The sequence below is a fragment of the Zalophus californianus genome, chromosome 5, assembly GCF_009762305.2.
Source record: "Zalophus californianus isolate mZalCal1 chromosome 5, mZalCal1.pri.v2, whole genome shotgun sequence".
NCBI classification, from domain to species: Eukaryota; Metazoa; Chordata; class Mammalia; order Carnivora; family Otariidae; genus Zalophus; species Zalophus californianus.
This window is the reverse complement of record NC_045599.1, coordinates 86497704-86516288: the sequence shown is the minus strand read 5'-3', so window position 1 is coordinate 86516288 and position 18585 is coordinate 86497704. Positions and strand designations below refer to the sequence as shown.

The 18585-nt window shown below is 35.1% G+C and overlaps 1 protein-coding gene across 6 annotated transcripts in view; it reads left to right on the top strand.

The window, feature by feature from the left end:
* Positions 1–18585, top strand: part of TMEM232 (transmembrane protein 232) — a 253105-nt gene that overhangs the window by 38145 nt on the left and 196375 nt on the right. For 5 of the 6 annotated variants that reach the window (XM_027605032.2, XM_027605038.2, XM_027605037.2 and 2 more), the window contains 4 exons: positions 291–396; positions 2933–3090; positions 7183–7282; positions 10861–11027. In XM_027605032.2, coding sequence (XP_027460833.2) covers positions 291–396; positions 2933–3090; positions 7183–7282; positions 10861–11027 — 531 coding nt within the window. The remainder of the gene's footprint in view (positions 1–290; positions 397–2932; positions 3091–7182; positions 7283–10860; positions 11028–18585) is intronic. The other variant, XM_027605036.2, reaches the window with a different exon arrangement.

Sequence of the window (18585 nt, the reverse complement as noted above, 5' to 3'; positions counted from 1 at the left end):
CTCAAAAGTAAAGAATGAGAATTATTTTTAGCAAATAACTAATGATATAACTCAGAATATTAACAAACATCCTTTATGTTTCAGCGCTAATACAATTTACATAAAATATCAAAAATAAAAATAATAAAAGCAAAGATTTTTAAAGGTTTATATAAACTGGCTATAGAGCATAGCCTCATAGAGTGACTTTCAGAATATAATTAAGGGATAATCAAAATAAATAAGCAAATAAGTAAATTTATAAGAAGCTATACCTTTTGATTTGCCCTTTTCATGCTTCGCCATAACAGAGAAAATTGGGTCTCAAAACCTTAGGCTCTGGGAAGCATGTACATCTTCCTACCGCATGGATGGAAGTAATATATCTCGCTCAGTGCAAAGGAGAAATCCAAGATGGTATGTACTCTTACTAAACTCTTCTTAGTTACCCTGAGTGTTTTCTAGATTAGCAGAAAAGGCATAACTTGTCACCTTTAATATTTAGAAATGGTGCAGGAGTCAAGGAAAATTTGCCTTTCTCTATCGAAATGTCCGGTAATGTTTCACTGTGAAAGCTCCTTTTGTAATTTTGAATTTATGAATTTGACTGCTCAACTTTTTAATTACAAAATTGTTTTAAAAACTTTTGTTCAGTGCAGTCTTCATTGCTGTTCTCTAAAATTAGTAACTAATTAAAAAGTAATATAAAATGTCATTGAAGTGATTTTCAATTACAATAGGCAGTATACTTTAGAGAAACTTGTCTTGGCATTTTATAATTCTTCCTCATAAAACGTTAACCAAATGGTCCTTTGTTTTCCACTTATTTTAAACAGCCGTTTTACTCATTACCTTTTCATTTATCACTTCTCATTTATATGTCTCCTTCCAAACCATCCTCCAACCAATAAAAAAGAAATAAAAAAAACATTATTTTTAAGGAGGTAAAATTCCTTCTATCATTATCTGAATTTTATGTGTATGCCTTTTAAAATGAGTTTTAGAATGTTAACCATATGAGGTCAGAGAGTATTTCCCCATGTAAATTGAGTTTTGTAGGGCTATCTGGGAGGTTTCAAGCAACAGGAAGAAGAATTCTGTATTTAACTTGCCTTTATGGCACTTTCATCACAGTGCTATCCACAGCCTGACCTCTATTAATTGTTTAAATGATACTGAAGTAAACACCCCTGGCTTATCAACAACCAGCAGTTACTTGCTTTTTTTTGCCCATGAAACCTGTTTTGTTCAGGTATCCTGCAATCATGGGTTTCAGAAGAGGACTGGCCCTTCCAGCCTGGGGGCGGGGCAGGGAGTGGGGGTAGTAAGTCATGGGTGATCTAAAGTAATCATGGGATTCCCTTTTACTTGCCAGTGATTCGATTAGGAGTGGTCACAGGATCTGGTCCTAATCAGAGATGTAAAAATAGGTCTATTTGGAGTATTTTTATTGAATTGTTTTTGAAAAAGATAGGCCTAGGAAGAAAGCACCTCTTCCTTCCCTCCACCTTTTGATTCCTCTCTAAATGGCTTGGTAAGAGAAAGATGCCTGGAGCTTGTGTGGTCGTCACTGTTACCATGTACATCAGAAGAACTAGAAAATGAAAGAAAAATTCATACAGAGGGCAGGTATATGAGCCAGCCCTACAGCCTTTCCATCTGTGATCTTGTGAAATAATAAACATACTTATTTTGGAGACATTTCTTTGCATTTCCTGTTACACACAGCCAAAAGCTTTTTCTTTCTTCAAGATATTGAACTCCAAATAAAAACCCTAAATATGAATTCTTAGTACCGACTCCACAACTGAAAACCCTCCACATCTGTGTCTTACGTATCTCTAGTCTGCTCCTCATTCTATAGTTCACCCTCCATGCAGCAGTGATCATACTAAAATCATTTCTAGTAACTTCTGATTATGCTTAAAAGAAGCCCTGACTTACAAGGCTTTGTATGATCTTATTCTTAGCTGTCTTCCCTACTTATTCATTATGCTCCAGCCATACTGATCTCCTTTCTATTCCTTCCATGTGTTGGGCCTTTCCTTCCTCAAGTCCCTGCATTTGCTCTTCTTTTCAGATATTTACATGGCAGCCCTTCAAAATCTTTGTAATAACTTGAGGTGTAATTTTCTCTAGGGCTTTAGCTCTATATTCTTCCTCATTCATCTCCCCTGGGTCCTATTTCCTCTGCCTTGATTTTCTAGTTTTCCGCTCTTTTTTTTAAGGATTTTATTTATTTATTTGACAGATAGAGAGGGCACAAGTAGGCAAAGTGGCAGGCAGAGGGAAGAGGGAGAAGCAGACTCCCCGCTCAGCAGGGAGCCCAATGTGGGGCTCCATCCCAGGAGCCTGGGATCATGACCTGAGCCCAAGGCAGACGCTTAACCGACTGAGCCACCCAGGCGCCCTCTAGTTTTCCACTCTTCTCTTTATAGCACTTATCTTTAGCACTATCTTTTGTCATCCAGTTCTGCCCCATTTCCCCATCATTATTTTTATGGCCTGGTGATCTATTTTGTGTTGGCTGGAACAGCTGGAGCTCAGGCATCTCTCTCTCTCTTCTATCTCTAGCTCTGTAATCTCTCCAGCTTAGTGATTTCTGAGTAATTACACTTCCTAGATGGTAGCTAAGTGTTCCAAAGCTAGTTATCTTGAAAGAGAGATCCAAGTGGCAGTTGTATGGCCTTTTCTGATCTAGCATTTTATTGGTTAAAGCAGTCACAAGACCTGCTCAGGATCATGGGGAATGGGTTGTAGACTTCACTTCTTGATGGGGAGGGGTGTCAAAGAATTTGTAAATATTTAACATTTTACATTTTACATTTTTAATATTTTAAAACCATAGTCTGATTTTGGTGACAACAAATAGTTAACTGTAAGGTTTAACTGTAGCACGTAGACAAAAGCATGATCTTCAAATTATGCAGTTTCTACCTTTTTAATATTTCAGAAGCTTTAAATATGCTTTATGCTTCCCTGGACCATGCTTCCTTTGATTATGATCATCTGCCTACCTTATTTTTTGTTGCGGAATCAGTTTTATATAGACTCTGTTGTGATGCATTCCAAAAGACATACTTATATTCAGTTGAAATAAAGCTGATAAAGGTATGTTTTAAAATATTCTAAATATGTTGTAATTGCTACACATACTACATGTAGTCACATGACAGCTGTTTTAGGATCTAAACAGGCCATTGGGTTTTATTATGGAATATTCTCTTGTTTGATAGTTTGTTTTAATCTTCTCTACATGTGGATAATACATTATTACTTGATATCCAAATGGAGGTAGTTTGAGAAAATATATTTCCACCTACTATGTAAGAAAATAATATTTAATTAAAATCAGGTTTAAATGTATATGTCTGCGTCTGTATAACTTTTCTATTTTAAGGATTTTTAAATGCCACTTTCCATTTAAAAATGCCAACAGATAACCTTAACTAGTTGCCCAATTTGAGAAGATGAGTTGTTCTCTCAGTATTCTGTGTCATTTAGAGCCATAAGATAGGAAACTATCTTCATGGGGTTCATGTTTTATAAATTCTTGGATGTCATATGGTTCTACTCCCCGTGATGATTGTGGTTGCCTGTTGCAAAATTTATTATGAGTCAAAAAATTTTAGGTTAAGTAGTGGTTTATTGCAAAGAAAATAAAGAAAAGCAGAAGAAAAAATATAAGAATATATATTTTTAGGATATATGTATTTTAAGAATTACTTCCAAAAATTATTAAGTATTATTTGCAAGAATAATTTCTTATTCAGTTTTGACTATGAACTGTTAGAAACCAACCATGGAAATATTCATGAGTCAGCCAGGGCCTTTTTGGAAGATACTATATTTTAGTCCTTAGAAATCAAGCCTAGATCCTCTCCAACATGTTTGGGGGTAAAAGACTTTTGGAGACCAGGAGAGATTCAGAGAGCATGTAATAGATGTAATGGAAATTGAATGTGCAAAGAACTGAGGTTTGCATAGAAGAAGGTTGGGAGAAGAGAGGCAAGATGTTACCATGATGACTTTTTCTTCTTTTCCCTGTTTCCCAAACTGTCCATTGCGGAGATATATAAAAGATTATAAAATTACTATAGAGATTTAAAAAGATATCTACATCTCTATATTAATGATAAAAGAATGAAAGGAGAAATATAAAGCAAGTCTGGTTTTCTCCCCTTTTCTTCTCATTCCCTTTAGTGACCATTTTCCATTCGTTGCCATTTATATTTCTGCTACCAATAAATGACTCTAAAATAAAGTTTTAGCCATTGCACAAATTATTTATAACTTATATACACTATGTCTTTATTTATTTTTAAAGATTTATTTATTTATTTTAAAGAGAGAACACATGCACGAGCAGAGGGGAGGGGCAGAGGGAGAGGGAGTGAGGGAATCTCAAGCAGACTCCCCACTGAACACAGAACCCTATGCGGGCCTCGATCCCACAACCCCAAGATCATGACCTGAACGGAAACCAAGAGTCAGATGCTTAACCAACTGAGCCACCCAGGCGCCCCATCACTATGCCATTTATTTTTAAGAAGATTCCTATATCTTCTCATCTGACAGTTTAGACAGTTTGCACAGGTTCGTATAATAGCTGTGTACACTTAGAACTTAACTTGCACAATGTCTTTCTTGCACAATGATCAGTAATTTAGATGTATTAGACATATTAACTTATTTAATCCTTATAACAATCCTAAAAGGTAAGTGCTATTATTGGCCATTATTTTACAGACTGGCATAGAGAGTCTAAGTGAATTATTCAAGGTCTCAGCAGAGAAGGTTTTGAAACCCAGAAGGTTTTGAAACCCAGTGGACTCTCAGCTATAATGCTATACATTTATCTTGGCTCTCAGATTTACTCATTTCAAAGTCTACTCCTTCTTGTTCTAGATAATATAAATTAGCTAGTGGAGATAAGCATCCTCTATAAGTACCTTTGATTTCAGGCAAGAAGCCATTTCAGTTATCTTCCTTGACTTTGTAGAATTTTCATTATATATCTGACAGTCAGTTGGAAACCTCCCTTTTGATCTTTTCTTTTTGACAGTATGCTATACTGAAACATATTGCCAGGGAAGCATCACCCACCTTCATATGCACCATTTATTGATAAAGTAGTATATAGCTCAGCATTAGGAAAAGCCAGAAATATTTGATTCCATAATATTATTTACTTTCACATTTTGTGTGCCTTCTTTCCTCAGTATTTACCACTGAGTGTAGAATCCCATCTTAAGTATTAAGGTCTACTTAACTGAAGTGTAGAGAATAACATATAAGCAACGATAGTTTAATATATTTTAGATAGAAAATGTTCTTCAAGCTTCTATAAAAAAACTTGGAGCACATAACCAACCATTAAAATATAACACATAATAAATATTATTCATCTTTTCTGTTTCACTATTAGATAATAGAGTCCGAGAAATGAAGTGTCATGGAGAGAGAAGGGGAGTAAGGAATAAAGGAAGGAAAGATGGTAGAGTGAAGAAAGAGAAATTGACAAGGAGAGATTCAGTCTAGGAGGCAAAGCTCAAGCTGTCAAGCTACAGAAAGAATATGTACACAAATGAGACGAGGAAAGATGCACAGAGGGTCCCAGAATATTTTAGAGTTATAGAAAGGCAGATTTTTAAATAAAAATTTAGACTCTCAGAATATTATAGATGAAAGCTTTTAAAACCATTTTTCCAAGCATAGTTATAACTAGGGATAGCTTCTGGGGCAGGTAAAACTCATGACCAAATTGGGGTATAATACAGTGATCATTCAAACTGATCTGTTTTTCATGTATTTTTCTATTTTGTACAACTTGAAACTTTTGAACATGAATTTTTCTTTCAATATCCATCTCTAATTCCTTGCAAATTATTGCCCTTTGATTAATTTTCACTCATTGTCTATAACAAGGGGTATTTTTTATTTTAATATTCTCACAGAATATTGCAGTATTCTTTTAAATGATCTGACAATTTCCACTTCCCATCTAACTTCAATCTCTTAGAGAAGCATAATACTATATCAAAGTGGTCTGTATGAAGAGATCCCTTGGATATCCTTCATAAATGTTTTCTTTTTATTTAAGTCTATAAATGGTGCATGTTTATAATTTATAGATACATTTATAAATATTGATGCTGCATTCTCAGAATTTATTTTACCAATAGAATTTTATGATAAAAATACTTGGAAATCACTGCTATAATAGAAAGTTCGTGACTTTTGGTGTAGCACAGTCTTGGGTTCAAAGTCCAGTCATGCCACTTATTTGTTAAATTGTCTTGGTTTGATCACTGAGACTTGGTAGAATCATCTTTTTTGTTTTATTATTATTATTTTTTACATATGGATCTGACAGCACCCTGTATCGTTGTTAAGAGGATTTGGACTACATGTATCTTGATAGTGATATTTTATTCGTTTTTTTCCATAATCTTATGATTTAGCAATTTAGGAATTTGTGTTCCATTTATTTCTATAGTTTGTGGGGTTTTTTCTTATGTTCTGTGAAAACTTGCACATCATATATTTTTGCAGATATTCCATTTTCTGTATTGTATGTAAAACAAACTTGCTACACATGAAACTTCACAGAGGTAAGATAGTAGTGTTTATTTAGCAACGACTTTTTTTTCATAAGGGAATTGGGATCTTAGTGTAGCATAGTATGCCCAGGCAGAATATTTCTCAAAACTATCTAAAGAAATGTTTTTTAAACTGTTTTGACTGAAACTCATAGAAAAAAATATCTTTGGCATTGCAATCCAGCACACACACAATGCACACTGATTTATATACCAAAACAAGGAACTGTGCAATGTACTATGATATTTTCTTTTCTCTTTTATTTTGTTTAAAAATCCCCTTTCAATTGATTTCATGACTCACTTAAGGGGCATGACTTGCAACTTGAAATATACTATTCTATAGGACATGGAACAAAATAGCATTCAGTATTGGTCATTATATATAATGTAGAGATGATTTATAAGATTTTCTTGGCTGAACCAGTATTTCAACCTTGATAAAAATGTTTTAAAGTTATTTCAAAAGCACATAAGCTCAAGTGAGTTTGAAATTGTTTCATCAAAAGCAAATGTAATAATAAAATGGTTTAGTTTCCTTATAGTTTCTAAACATCTATTGATGCAACACAAAAATATTTTTTTCTTTTTCTTTTGACAGATTGGCTATCTGGTCTTCTTACGACTTTTTATATATTTCCTGCATGGTCACCTAGAAAGTTTTAAACAACATTTATTTAGACTTCAACCATATTTGTACGGTAGACTATCTTTTATTTTCTGTACTTATAAATGTTTTATGTTATAATTTGAGAAGCTCAGACTATCACTATAAGGAACATAAGCTGTATTTTATTTTTCATGAAAAATACCTATTTTTCATAATAGGTACAGTATTGCAGAACAAGGCTTCTGGGCCAGACTGCATGGGTTTTACTTTTAACTTTTCTACCTAACTAAGTGCATGATCTTGTTTGTGACTCAGTTTCTTCATCTGTAATAGTATCTACCTTTCTAGATTTCAAGAAAGTTAATTTTATATTTTAGTAAGGTAATACTAGTGACAATGTAGATACTGACCTAGAGTAAGAAGAATGTGGATGCAGGGCATCAGTTAGCTATGACATTAGTTGGGCAGGAGATGTTAACCATTATGAACTTTTAAAATGGGAATGAGATAGAGTAGAATAGTTTTGAAAAATATTTAGGAGGAAAAAGACACTAAATTTGGTGATCAATTGGATCTGTGCTATATATAAGGGAAAATGAGGAATTCAGGAGGAATCTTAAATTTTACATACTGACAAATACAGTCAAGATAGTGTACTCTAAACTGGAAAAATTCTAGAGAACCATTGGACGTGTTGAAATTTGAAGGTCAATCAGGTATATATACACAGTGAGTAGTTAGAAATACAGATTTGGAACTAGGGAAATAAGCAAAGGCTGGGATTCACTTATTTCACAGATACTAACATAGGTGATTTGACAATCATCCATGTTAACATGGCTGAAATAACCTTGGGGTGGAAAGTGTTGGAGGGGGAGAATTAATTTTAGGAAAAGTATTGGAGAACATAAACATTTAGTAGATAATTGGAGTGCCATACATCAGTAAAGGGAAATAAGAGGGAGTAATGACATAGAAATCTAAAGAAGGGAGGTTCAAGAAGATCAACATCATCAAGAGCTGTAGAAGTATTAAATAATAGGAGGTCTGAAAGTTGATGGGATTCTGTAAGCAGAAAGTCATTGTTGATCTTGGGAGCATTCCTGTTGGAGAGGTGGAAGCAAAATTCAGATTGGAGGTAAACAAAGAGTGAAGGGAAAGTTTAAGCATAAGACAGAGATGGTGAACTATTACAAAAAGCTTAGCTATAAAGGGAAAGAGAAATACATCAATAGTTTGGATGAAAAAACAGGTCAAAAAAAGAGTTTCACTTCTTCCTTTCCAATTTGGATGCCTTTTATTTCTTTTTCTTGCTTAACTGGTATGGCTAGGACTTCCAGTACTATGTTGAATAAAGATGGTGAGAATGGGCATCCTTGTCTTGTTCCTGATCTTGGAGGAAAAGCTTTCAGCTTTTCACCCTTGAATAAATGTTAGCTGTGGACTTGTCATATGCAACCCTTATTATGTTGAGTTGCATTCCCTCTATACCTGCATTGTTGAGAGTTCTTTTAATCATAAATGGATGTTGATTTTTGTCACATGCTTTTTCTGCATTTATTGAGATGATCATATTTTTAGCTTTCATTTTGTTAATGTGGTATATCACATTGACTGATTTGGGGATGTTAAACCATCCTTGTATCTCTGGAATAATTCCCACGTAATCATGGTGTATGATCCGTTTAATGTGTTCTTGAATTTGGTTTGCTAATATTTTGTTGGGGATTTTTGAATCTATGTTCATCAGGGATATTGGCCTGTAATTTTCTTTTCTTGTGACATCCTTGTATGATTTCGGTAGGGTAATGCTGGCCTTATAAAATGGGTTTAGAAGAGTTCCTTCCTCTTCTATATTTTGGAAGAGTTTAAGAAGGATTGGTATTCTCTTTGAGTGCTTGGTAGAATTCATCAGTGAAGCTGTCTGGTTCTGGACTTCTATTTGTTGGGATGTCTTTGATTATTGTTTCAGTCTCCTTACTAATAATCACTCTATTCATATTTTCTATTTCATCTTGATGCAGTTTTCGTAGGTTGTATGTTCCTAATAATTTATCCATTTCTTCTAGGCTGTCTTATTTGTTGGTGTATAATTGTTCATAGTAGTCTCTTACGGTCTTTTGTATTTCTTTTTTAAAATCCTTTTTTTCTATTGTAACATCTCCCTTCATTTCTTTTTTTAAAAAGATTTTATTTATTTATTTATTTGAGAGAGGGAGAAGTTGAGAGAGAGCAGAGCAGAGTGAGGGGCAAAAGAGAAGCAGGCTCTCTGCTGAGCAGAGAGCCCAATGTGGGGCTCCATCCCAGGACTCTGGGATCATGACCTGAGCCGAAGGCAGACCTTAATTTACTGAGCCACCCATGTGCCCCATCTCCCTTCATTTCTGATTTTACTTATATAAGTCCTCTTTTTTCTCTTGGTGAGTCTAGCTCAAGGCTTGTCAATTTTTCTTTTCAAAAAACTTTATTTTTAGTTTTAAATAAACTTTTTAGTTTAATGGATTGAATAAAGAAAACAAGGTCAAAAGAGGAAAAGATTAGTATGTTGTACAGTAAGAGATAAAAAAGAGACTCAAGATACAAGAAAGGGAATATTTGGTGGAAAAAGTCATGGAGGAGGGAATAGGAGATAATAGAAGTGTTTTGGAGACTGACCAATAAATTGCACCACTACTACAAATTCTGACAGGGTATGAAACCAAGACAAGACTGAATAAGAATTCATGTCTATCATATCACTTGTTTTGATTTCTTCATACATTATAATCCTCTTTTTAACTCCTCACTGTGTTCAGTATAGTGACTCATTAAATAATTAGATGATAGTGGCAAATAAAATTTTGAAAAATTATGTGAATAAAATCTCAAGATGTCACATTAGTTTGTTATTGTAGATCTATCCCAAGAAAACCAATAACTGTTTCATATAAGGATAAAATCCCCAATTTTGACCTTCTATCAAATACTGTTAAGTAGAGCCTTACTTATGCTACATCTCTGTCTTTAGCAACAGAATGATTTTTACCTGGGGCCATTAACAACTGCCTCCTATCCATGTAGCCATATAGTAGAAGAGTAGTTATTATTAATTTTTTCCACTATCAATAGATTGAAACTCAAAAATTGTCTAAAAGTTTACAAAAAGAACAGCATAAAGATATTTCTGTTAAGTACCACATAGTGTTATGTTGAATGACATAATTGTTGTTATATTTAAAATATATTCTTTCAAAAATCAACAACAATAACATCTTGAAAAAGAATAAAACTGGAGAATGTAGGTTAACAGTGATGATTTGTTTGTAGGATTACAGTTTCAAAGTATCCATTATGATATGATAACATATGAATGTTATAACTTGATTTATTTTCACCTGGAAGTTTCCAACCGTTATTGTGCAGTAACTATACTTAATTGGGCATTCTACCATTATGCAATTGATGTTCTGAATTATATAAACTCTTATGTATTAATTATTTACCTTGTAGTTTTCTATTATGCCAGCAGGGGTCACGCATAACCTTTAAATCTTGAATAGATGGGGGACTGGATAGCAGTTTCAGCATCTAAGTATTGAATTTAATTATATTTTAGTAACTAAAAGACAAATGAAACACAATGCAAGATATTAATGAAATATTCATCACAAATTATTTTTCTTACAATAGCACTTTGTTTTTCTGGAGAGTCATATTTCAAGTATCCAAACATCTTTTCAAATGTGCAATTCATTCTGAAAACCATGGAAATTATATGCAAAAGAGAACTCCTCTCTGGATCAGTTTTTAGCCCTGTGGAAAACAAGAAAAGCTATAAGAACATAGATTCTGATATGGTGAGTATATCCTAGTGCATAATGAGTCAGATAACATTAATATGATTAAATAATTGTGCTTGCCAATACTGCAACATTGCTGAAGATGAGTTTAGCTGGTGGTGGGGGTAGGGCGAGAGGAACAAATAGCAAAAACAATAAACCATATGCACAGTTCCTGGACAGTAGTTAATAGGATTAGCAGTGGGGCATCAATATGCAGCACTACGACTTTAAATAGAGTAATGTCAATTAATATCTTTTTCCTTATAGATTCCATCTCAGCTACTTAATTGGAAATAGCAATGCAATTTAGATTAATTTATAAATGAGGATTTTAAGATATTACATTTGTATTAAAAGGAAAGTGTATAAAGTACAGGCTATTAATGAGAGCAATTGTAATATTTGATGCTTCCATAATTCATATGTAATTACATTTAAAATGCTATTAAAATCAACTGAAATGTTTTTAAATGGTTCAGAATTGAGGAAATAAAATAATCTCTAGTATATGAAAAATTGTCCTTTAATTTCTAACTTGGATATTAGTGATCAACATTAGAGAAAACTGTCCCAATCATGTAATTCCTTGGTATGTAATAAATTATGTATTATGTGAACAGAGCTGCAGTGAGCCATATAATTGTTCATATATGTTATAGGCTGATGTACCTCAAAAAACAAACTTCAATCTCTGGGGCTCGTATGTATTTCCTTCTCTCACATATACTCCAAAAGAAAGCAGTGAACAGTTTGAAACCTTGCTTCTTTTGTTATTTTATTTTTTGTTACATATACTTATTATTTCATAGTTTATAAACAGAAAATTTGTTTTTCTAATAATTTCTTAAAAAGGAAAACATAAGGGAACGCCTGGGTGGTTCAGTCAGTTAAGCATCTGACTCTTAATTTGGGCTCAGGTCATGATCTCAGGGCTGTGGGATCAAGCCCTGTGTCTGTCTCCATGCTCAGCTTGGAATCTGCTTGGGATACTCTCTCTCCCTCTGCCCCTCTCCCCGCTCATGCGCGCTCTCTCTAAAATAAATAAATGAATAAATCTTAAAGGAAAATGTTTAACATAAGGGAAGTTGAAACAACTAAAAAAATTTAAGATTCCTTTTTCAAATAGTTGTATTATGATTTGCCTCACAGTTTTCCCATGCTTCTCTTGGGCCCTTTCTAAAACCAACTAAAACATAAGTATTTAAGGAAACACATTTAACCACATCTATTTGTAATCATTATAGGCTTTTGTGTTTTCTCTTTGGCTCATTACTTGGTGAATCATTGACACAGAGTGACATATGCTAAGTAATTTTGAATCTTTTGGTTATAATTACTAATGAGCACCAATTACTTCATTCACAAAAGGGATCTTGTTTTTAAGTTTATTTATTTATTTTTTAAGATTTATTTATTTATTTATTTGAGAGAACGAGAATGAGAGAGAGAGAGTACATGAGAGGGGGGAGGGTTAGAGGGAGAAGCAGGCTCCTCGCTGAGCAGGGAGCCCGATGCGGGACTCGATCCCGGGACTCCAGGATCATGACCTGAACCGAAGGCAGTTGCTTAACCAACTGAGCCACCCAGGCGCCCTCTTGTTTTTAAGTATAAAGAGTATTTTAACAATATATAATCTATGATACTGAACAATGGTAAGAACATTGGTCATGAGAAGAAAGACCTGCTCAGCAACTGACTATGATTCAGAGGAGGTCCGTGAGCTCTCTAAATCCCCATTTGCTTATCTTTAAAAAGGACATCACCACCACCACCACCACCACCACGACCACCACCACCATCATCATAATCATTATCATCATCATCATCATCATATTCACCCTAACTAATCTATAGGATTGTTGTGAAGATTGCAAAAAAGCATGTGCCTTGTAAATGATTGAGGGCCATGAAAATGTTAACAATGATTATTGAACATTATATTTAGGAACTCACTTTAACTTAGGCAGTTAAATATAGTAATTTTCATCTAAGGACATGATTATGCTGACTAAATAATTGTGTTTTACCATGAAGTTAATTGTGCTTAATGAGTGATTTGAGTGTTTTTGCTTAAAAAATAAGATATTGTGAAATCTTGACAATATGAGTGTTCTAGTTATGAAGCAGGCAACCTTCAGTGTTGATTCTGCTTCTCTTTAAGAATCTAAATGTTCAACAAAGCAGGAAAGAATATCCAATGGAAAAAAGACAATCTCTTCAACAAGTGGTGTTGGGAAAATTGGACAGCCACATGCAGAAGAATGAAACTGGACCACTTTCTTATACCATACACAGAAATAAATTCGAAATGGATGAAAGACCTAAATGTGAAACAGGAATCCATCAAAATCCTAGAGGAGAACACAGGCAACAACCTCTTTGACCTCGGCCACAGCAACTTCTTGTTAGACACGTCTCCATAGGCAAGGGAAACAAAAGCAAAAATGAACTCTTGGGACTTCATCAAGATAACAGACTTTTGCACAGCAAAGGAAACAGTCAACAAAACTAAAAGGCAACCTATAGATTGGGAGGAGATAATTGCAAATGTCTTATCAGGTAAAGGGCTAGTATCCAAAACCTAAAGAACTTATCAAACTCAACATCCAAAAAACAAAAAATCCAGTCAAGAAATGGGAAGAAGACACAGACATTTCCTAAAGAAGACATATAAATGGCCAACAGATACATGAAAAAATGTTCAGCATCACTCATCATCAGGGAAATACAAATCAAAACCATAATGAGATACCACCTCATACTGGTCAGAATAGCTAAAATGAACAACTCAGGAAACAACAGAGGTTGGCGGGGATGCGGAGAAAGGGGAACCCTCCTACACTGTTGGTGGGAATGCAAGCTGGTGCAGCCACTCTGGAAAATAGTATGGAGGTTCTTCAAAAAGTTGAAAATAGGGCTACCATACGATCCAGCAATTGCACTACCAGGTATTTATCCAAAGTATACAAACATAGTGATTCAAAGGGGTATGTGTACCCCAATATTTATAGCAGCAATGTCTGCAATAGTCAAACTATGGAAAGAGCCCAGATGTCCATTGACAGATGAATGGGTAAAGAAGATGTGGTGTATATACATATAGACAATGGAATATTACTCAGCCATCAAAAAAATGTTACTCAGCAAGAGTGAAATCTTGCCATTTGCAACAACATGGATGGAACTAGAGGGTATTATCCTAAGTGAAATAAGTCAGTCAGAGAAAACAAATACCGTATGATTTCACTCATGTGGAATTTAAGAAACAAAACAGATGAACATAGGGAAAGGGAAGGAAAAATAAAATAAGTGAAAACAGAGAGGGAGGCAAACCATAGAAGACTCTTAACTATAGGAAACAAACTGAGGGTTGTTGAAGGGGAGCTGGGTGGGGGGATGGGGTAACTGGGTGATGGGCATTAATGAGGGCACTTGAAGTAATGAGCATGTGGTGTTATATGCAACTAAATAATCACTAAATTCTACCTCTGAAACTAATAATACAGTTATGTTAATTAAATTGAATTTAAATTAAAAAATTAAAAAAATAGAAAGATGCTATCTAAAAAAAAAAAAATCTATCTGTTCTTGTCAATCTTGTTGTACAAAAGCTACAAGGAAATGGAAGATTCCTGCTGGACAGCTTTGCCTGAACTGGAAGGGGCAAAATGTCAACACATGAAAAGAATGTATCTGTTTAGGGGCGCCTGGGTGGCTCAGTAGGTTAAGTGTCAGCCTCTTGCTTTTGGCTCAGGTCATGATCTCAGAGTCCTGAGATAGAGACCCACGTTGGACTCTGTGCTGAGCGCAGAGTTGTCTTGTCTCCCCCCACCCCCCGCTCTTGAGCTCTCTCTCTCAAAGATATTTTTAAAAATCTAAAAAACAAAAAAGAGAATGTTTCTGCTTAGAGTGGGACAAGTCACTAAGTCTCTGTGCCTTTTTCCACAAAGAACAAAGAGCATAGTTTCAGTCTTTTCTAAGTTCTATTTCAGCTCTATACCTCTGATTTTGTGAGGGGATTATAACAGATTTTAGCCTATCAGATTTATTGCTCTTTTTCTCCTCGCATTCCCACACAATATAAAGAATTTGAAAGGTAGTGTAGCCACAGTGCTACTAAAATTTCTGGTTCAGCTAACTAATTCAGTGCCTGATTACATGTTTGAACATTGTTCCCCAGTTTCAGCCCAATTTCTTCAGTATAGCTTGGTCTAAGCCAGGCTCTCCCATTCAGTTGAGTACTTACCCATTCAATACCCATCTCTCTCACCTACTGGGAGAAGACAGTAGGAATCAGAGACGAAAATGGGAATATAAGCAATACATCTGTATTCATCCCCCTCCTTTCTTTGTTATTGACCTGCCATAGTAGAGGATTTGAGGATTTATTCTTACAGCCCTCCTTTTCCAGTAATGCTCAAAGGTCCATGACAGAATATTTTGGCCACTGCAAAATATTTTGTTTTTAATATATTTATCCGCGTTGGAGTAAAAACATAAGCATTTAATTTGTTTTCCAAGTGCTGCCATAAAATGGCTGAAAAAATAAAGAATTCTGTAGGATATACATGTTAGGATACACACAATATGCGTGTTGGTTCTATTTTAGAATAGGAAATTTCCTTTCCCTGCTGCTAGAACCCATTTTTTCTTTTAATATCCTTTAAAAGCTGATCCAGACGCAAGGTTTCCATTGACTTTGACAAATGGTGCACTTTAATTAGCTCTGTGGCTTTCAGAGCCAGAACACTGGATTGAGTTTTCCACTCTGTTGTTCACTAGCAGAACTCAATTTGCTGAGTACAGTTGTCACATGATAGTAACAACATAGTTTTTTGGAGATAGTAGATTAACTCAACTGAAATGCAGTAGACCCTTTACTAAATAGCTGCATCTGTCCTAAAGTACAAATAGTTTTCTGAAAACTAGGAAACATACAGAGTTTACATTCAATTGTGATTAGCAATCTCATCCTCTAATGCTTTAAGTACTTGGGAAGCCAAAGGCATTATCTAAATTTGGGACATTTTGTGCTATACTGCAAATGTACATGGTTACTAGGGTTAGACTGAGACACAGGTTCTTTAAAATTAGAAGCATTATCCTATGATTCATATTATATGATAATATCCTATTATCTAAGTAGCACATTTGTGTTAAGAGGTCCTTTCATGGCATTGTCAACCATCCCCAAAATGACTAAAAACAAGGATGAAACTCAAAAAGCTATCTCTGAACAGCCAAAATACAGCCCATTCTTCAAAGCTCATTACTGTTATAAAAGAGAGTCTGGTCTGATATTCAGAGCTTGTGTACTCAAATTTGCATAAGATTCAAGCTGATGTGGTTATCTGAAATTTCAGCCAACATTAGATTAATAGCACTTTTTTAGGTGGACTTCTCAAAATAGGTATTGTACAAGCTGCACTGATAGCTTGTTGGAGAATGTAATTGAGAGGATGTGGCCACTGGTTTCTCCCATGAGCTGGACCTGGGCAATCTGAGGCTCCTCCCTGGAATGCATGTTCTGCTCACTGTTCCCACAGCTGGAGCCATTTCAAGGATGTAGCCTTGAGAGATCAATGTGCTCTTGAGACCATCTGGGTGGTATAAGTGAAAACCCAGTTAAGGCTTCCTATAAACCTTAAGATTCAGGTGGGTGCAGAGGATTTGCTTGTCTTGAAGCAATCTAAAATAATCCTCCTAAGTAATTTCCCTGGCTTATTAGACCTATCACCTACCAATCTGGAGTGGTCTCTCTCTTTAATCTCTGTTTGGCCTCTGTGTACAGGGTCCAGTTTGCAAAGGAGCATAATCCAAAGCTGGGCAGCAAGGCATGCAGATGAAAGAACTATAGGAAGTGGTCATAAAGCCAAGAAAAAAAGGAAAGAAGGAAGAGAGGAAGGAAAGGAAAGAGGGAGGGAAGTAAGGGGTAAAAAGAAAAAGTTCTCTGGGAGTCATTTAAACTGTGTTAAAAGAGCCCTCTCAACTTTTTTGGGGGGATTTTATTTATTTGAGAGGGGGGCAGGGAGGGAGGATGCACGAGCAGGAGAAGAGGGACAAGTAGACTCTGCACTGAGCATGGAGCCTGTCTCAGGGCTTGATCTCACAACCCTGAGATCATGACCTGAGCCAAAATCAAGAGTTGGAGCTTAACCGACTGAGCCACCCAGGTGCCCCTGTTTTACATTATTTTAAAATAAAGCTTTTCTATGGAATATTCTAACATTCTAAACATTGGCTTGTTTTCCACATTTGCCTTTCTGAGTGATTATTCCCCACAGTCAGTAGCCTTGTGCAGAGACTTTATCTTACTAATGACTTATCTCTAGCATCTCTGTTCCCAACATAAAAATAGATCAATACACATCTGTGGGACTTAACTAAACAGTTTACTAGAAACTTAATATATCTTAGTTTAAAATTTATATATGAATTTCTGGCCTTTCAACTTAAGAATACTTAACATGACAATTATCTTTAAATTGTAGATCTAATGTTGTTTGTATAATAAATGAGAATTATAAACCCTTTTGGAGTCTCTTTAAGGGTTTCTTTTGAGCATAAAAGAATGAAATATTAAGTACATATCATAAGATGTGTATTTGAATCTGTATTGTTGGAAAAAATTCAATGAGAGTGCTATGTTATCACTGTCTAACAATAAAGTCAGGTTTCTTTATACCGGTTACCTTAGTAGATCAGCTAATTCTATGAAACTGTTAGGAAGCATTTCAAGAAAAAATAAACAGATAACAGCCCATTTTTTCCTCTGAATTTGTAGACTTTTAAAATAGTTATTTAGCAGACATTGACCAAGTCTAGCTAGGCATGTATATTGCCCTTAAAGTGGAAATCCACATTTTAAAACCTAATTTGCAGTTTGATCATTGTTCAAACTTTTCCCCATCCTCTCCTCCTTGGGTGTCAGGAAGAACTAAGTCATATAGGGTCTAAGAAGCACATTGTTCTGATAATTGTCCTGTAGAGGATATAGAATTTTTGTCATAGTATGGAATGATGTCATTGAACACAAGGGACCCATGTGAAAAGCAATTAAGTCATTAGGTTCAGGTTAACAATTGAAGGGAAGCAAAATTTGCTGCCCCAAAATATGACTCTTTGGCATAAGGATTATTTTAGGCTGGTTATTTTTAAGAAATCACAGACACAGGAGAAGCTGTGAAAACTGAGTAGAAGTTACCCTTTTTGTAAGAGATATTTACATTTTAAGAGAAGTCTCTGTTTGTATAGGTGCCTCCCTCTCTGTACTAGGAAGAGAAGAATGATTCTAAATCTCTAGAAACTCTTATCAGTGGAGAAGGCAATGACAAATCTGCATATCAACCTTACCCTTGTTTACTAGGCTTTTCCTGTTAACCATCCATAACTGCCCACCTACTGTTTTGTCTTTAGCTAGAGATGTTATATAAGGTAGTGGCTTGGGCCACTTTGAAAAGTATTCCTCCGTCTACCATGTGTACAGGAGGTATACATGTTATTAAACTACTGTTTGGTTTTCTCCTATTAATCTGTCTTTTTATTACAGGGGGGTGCAGGGGGTACAAAGGTC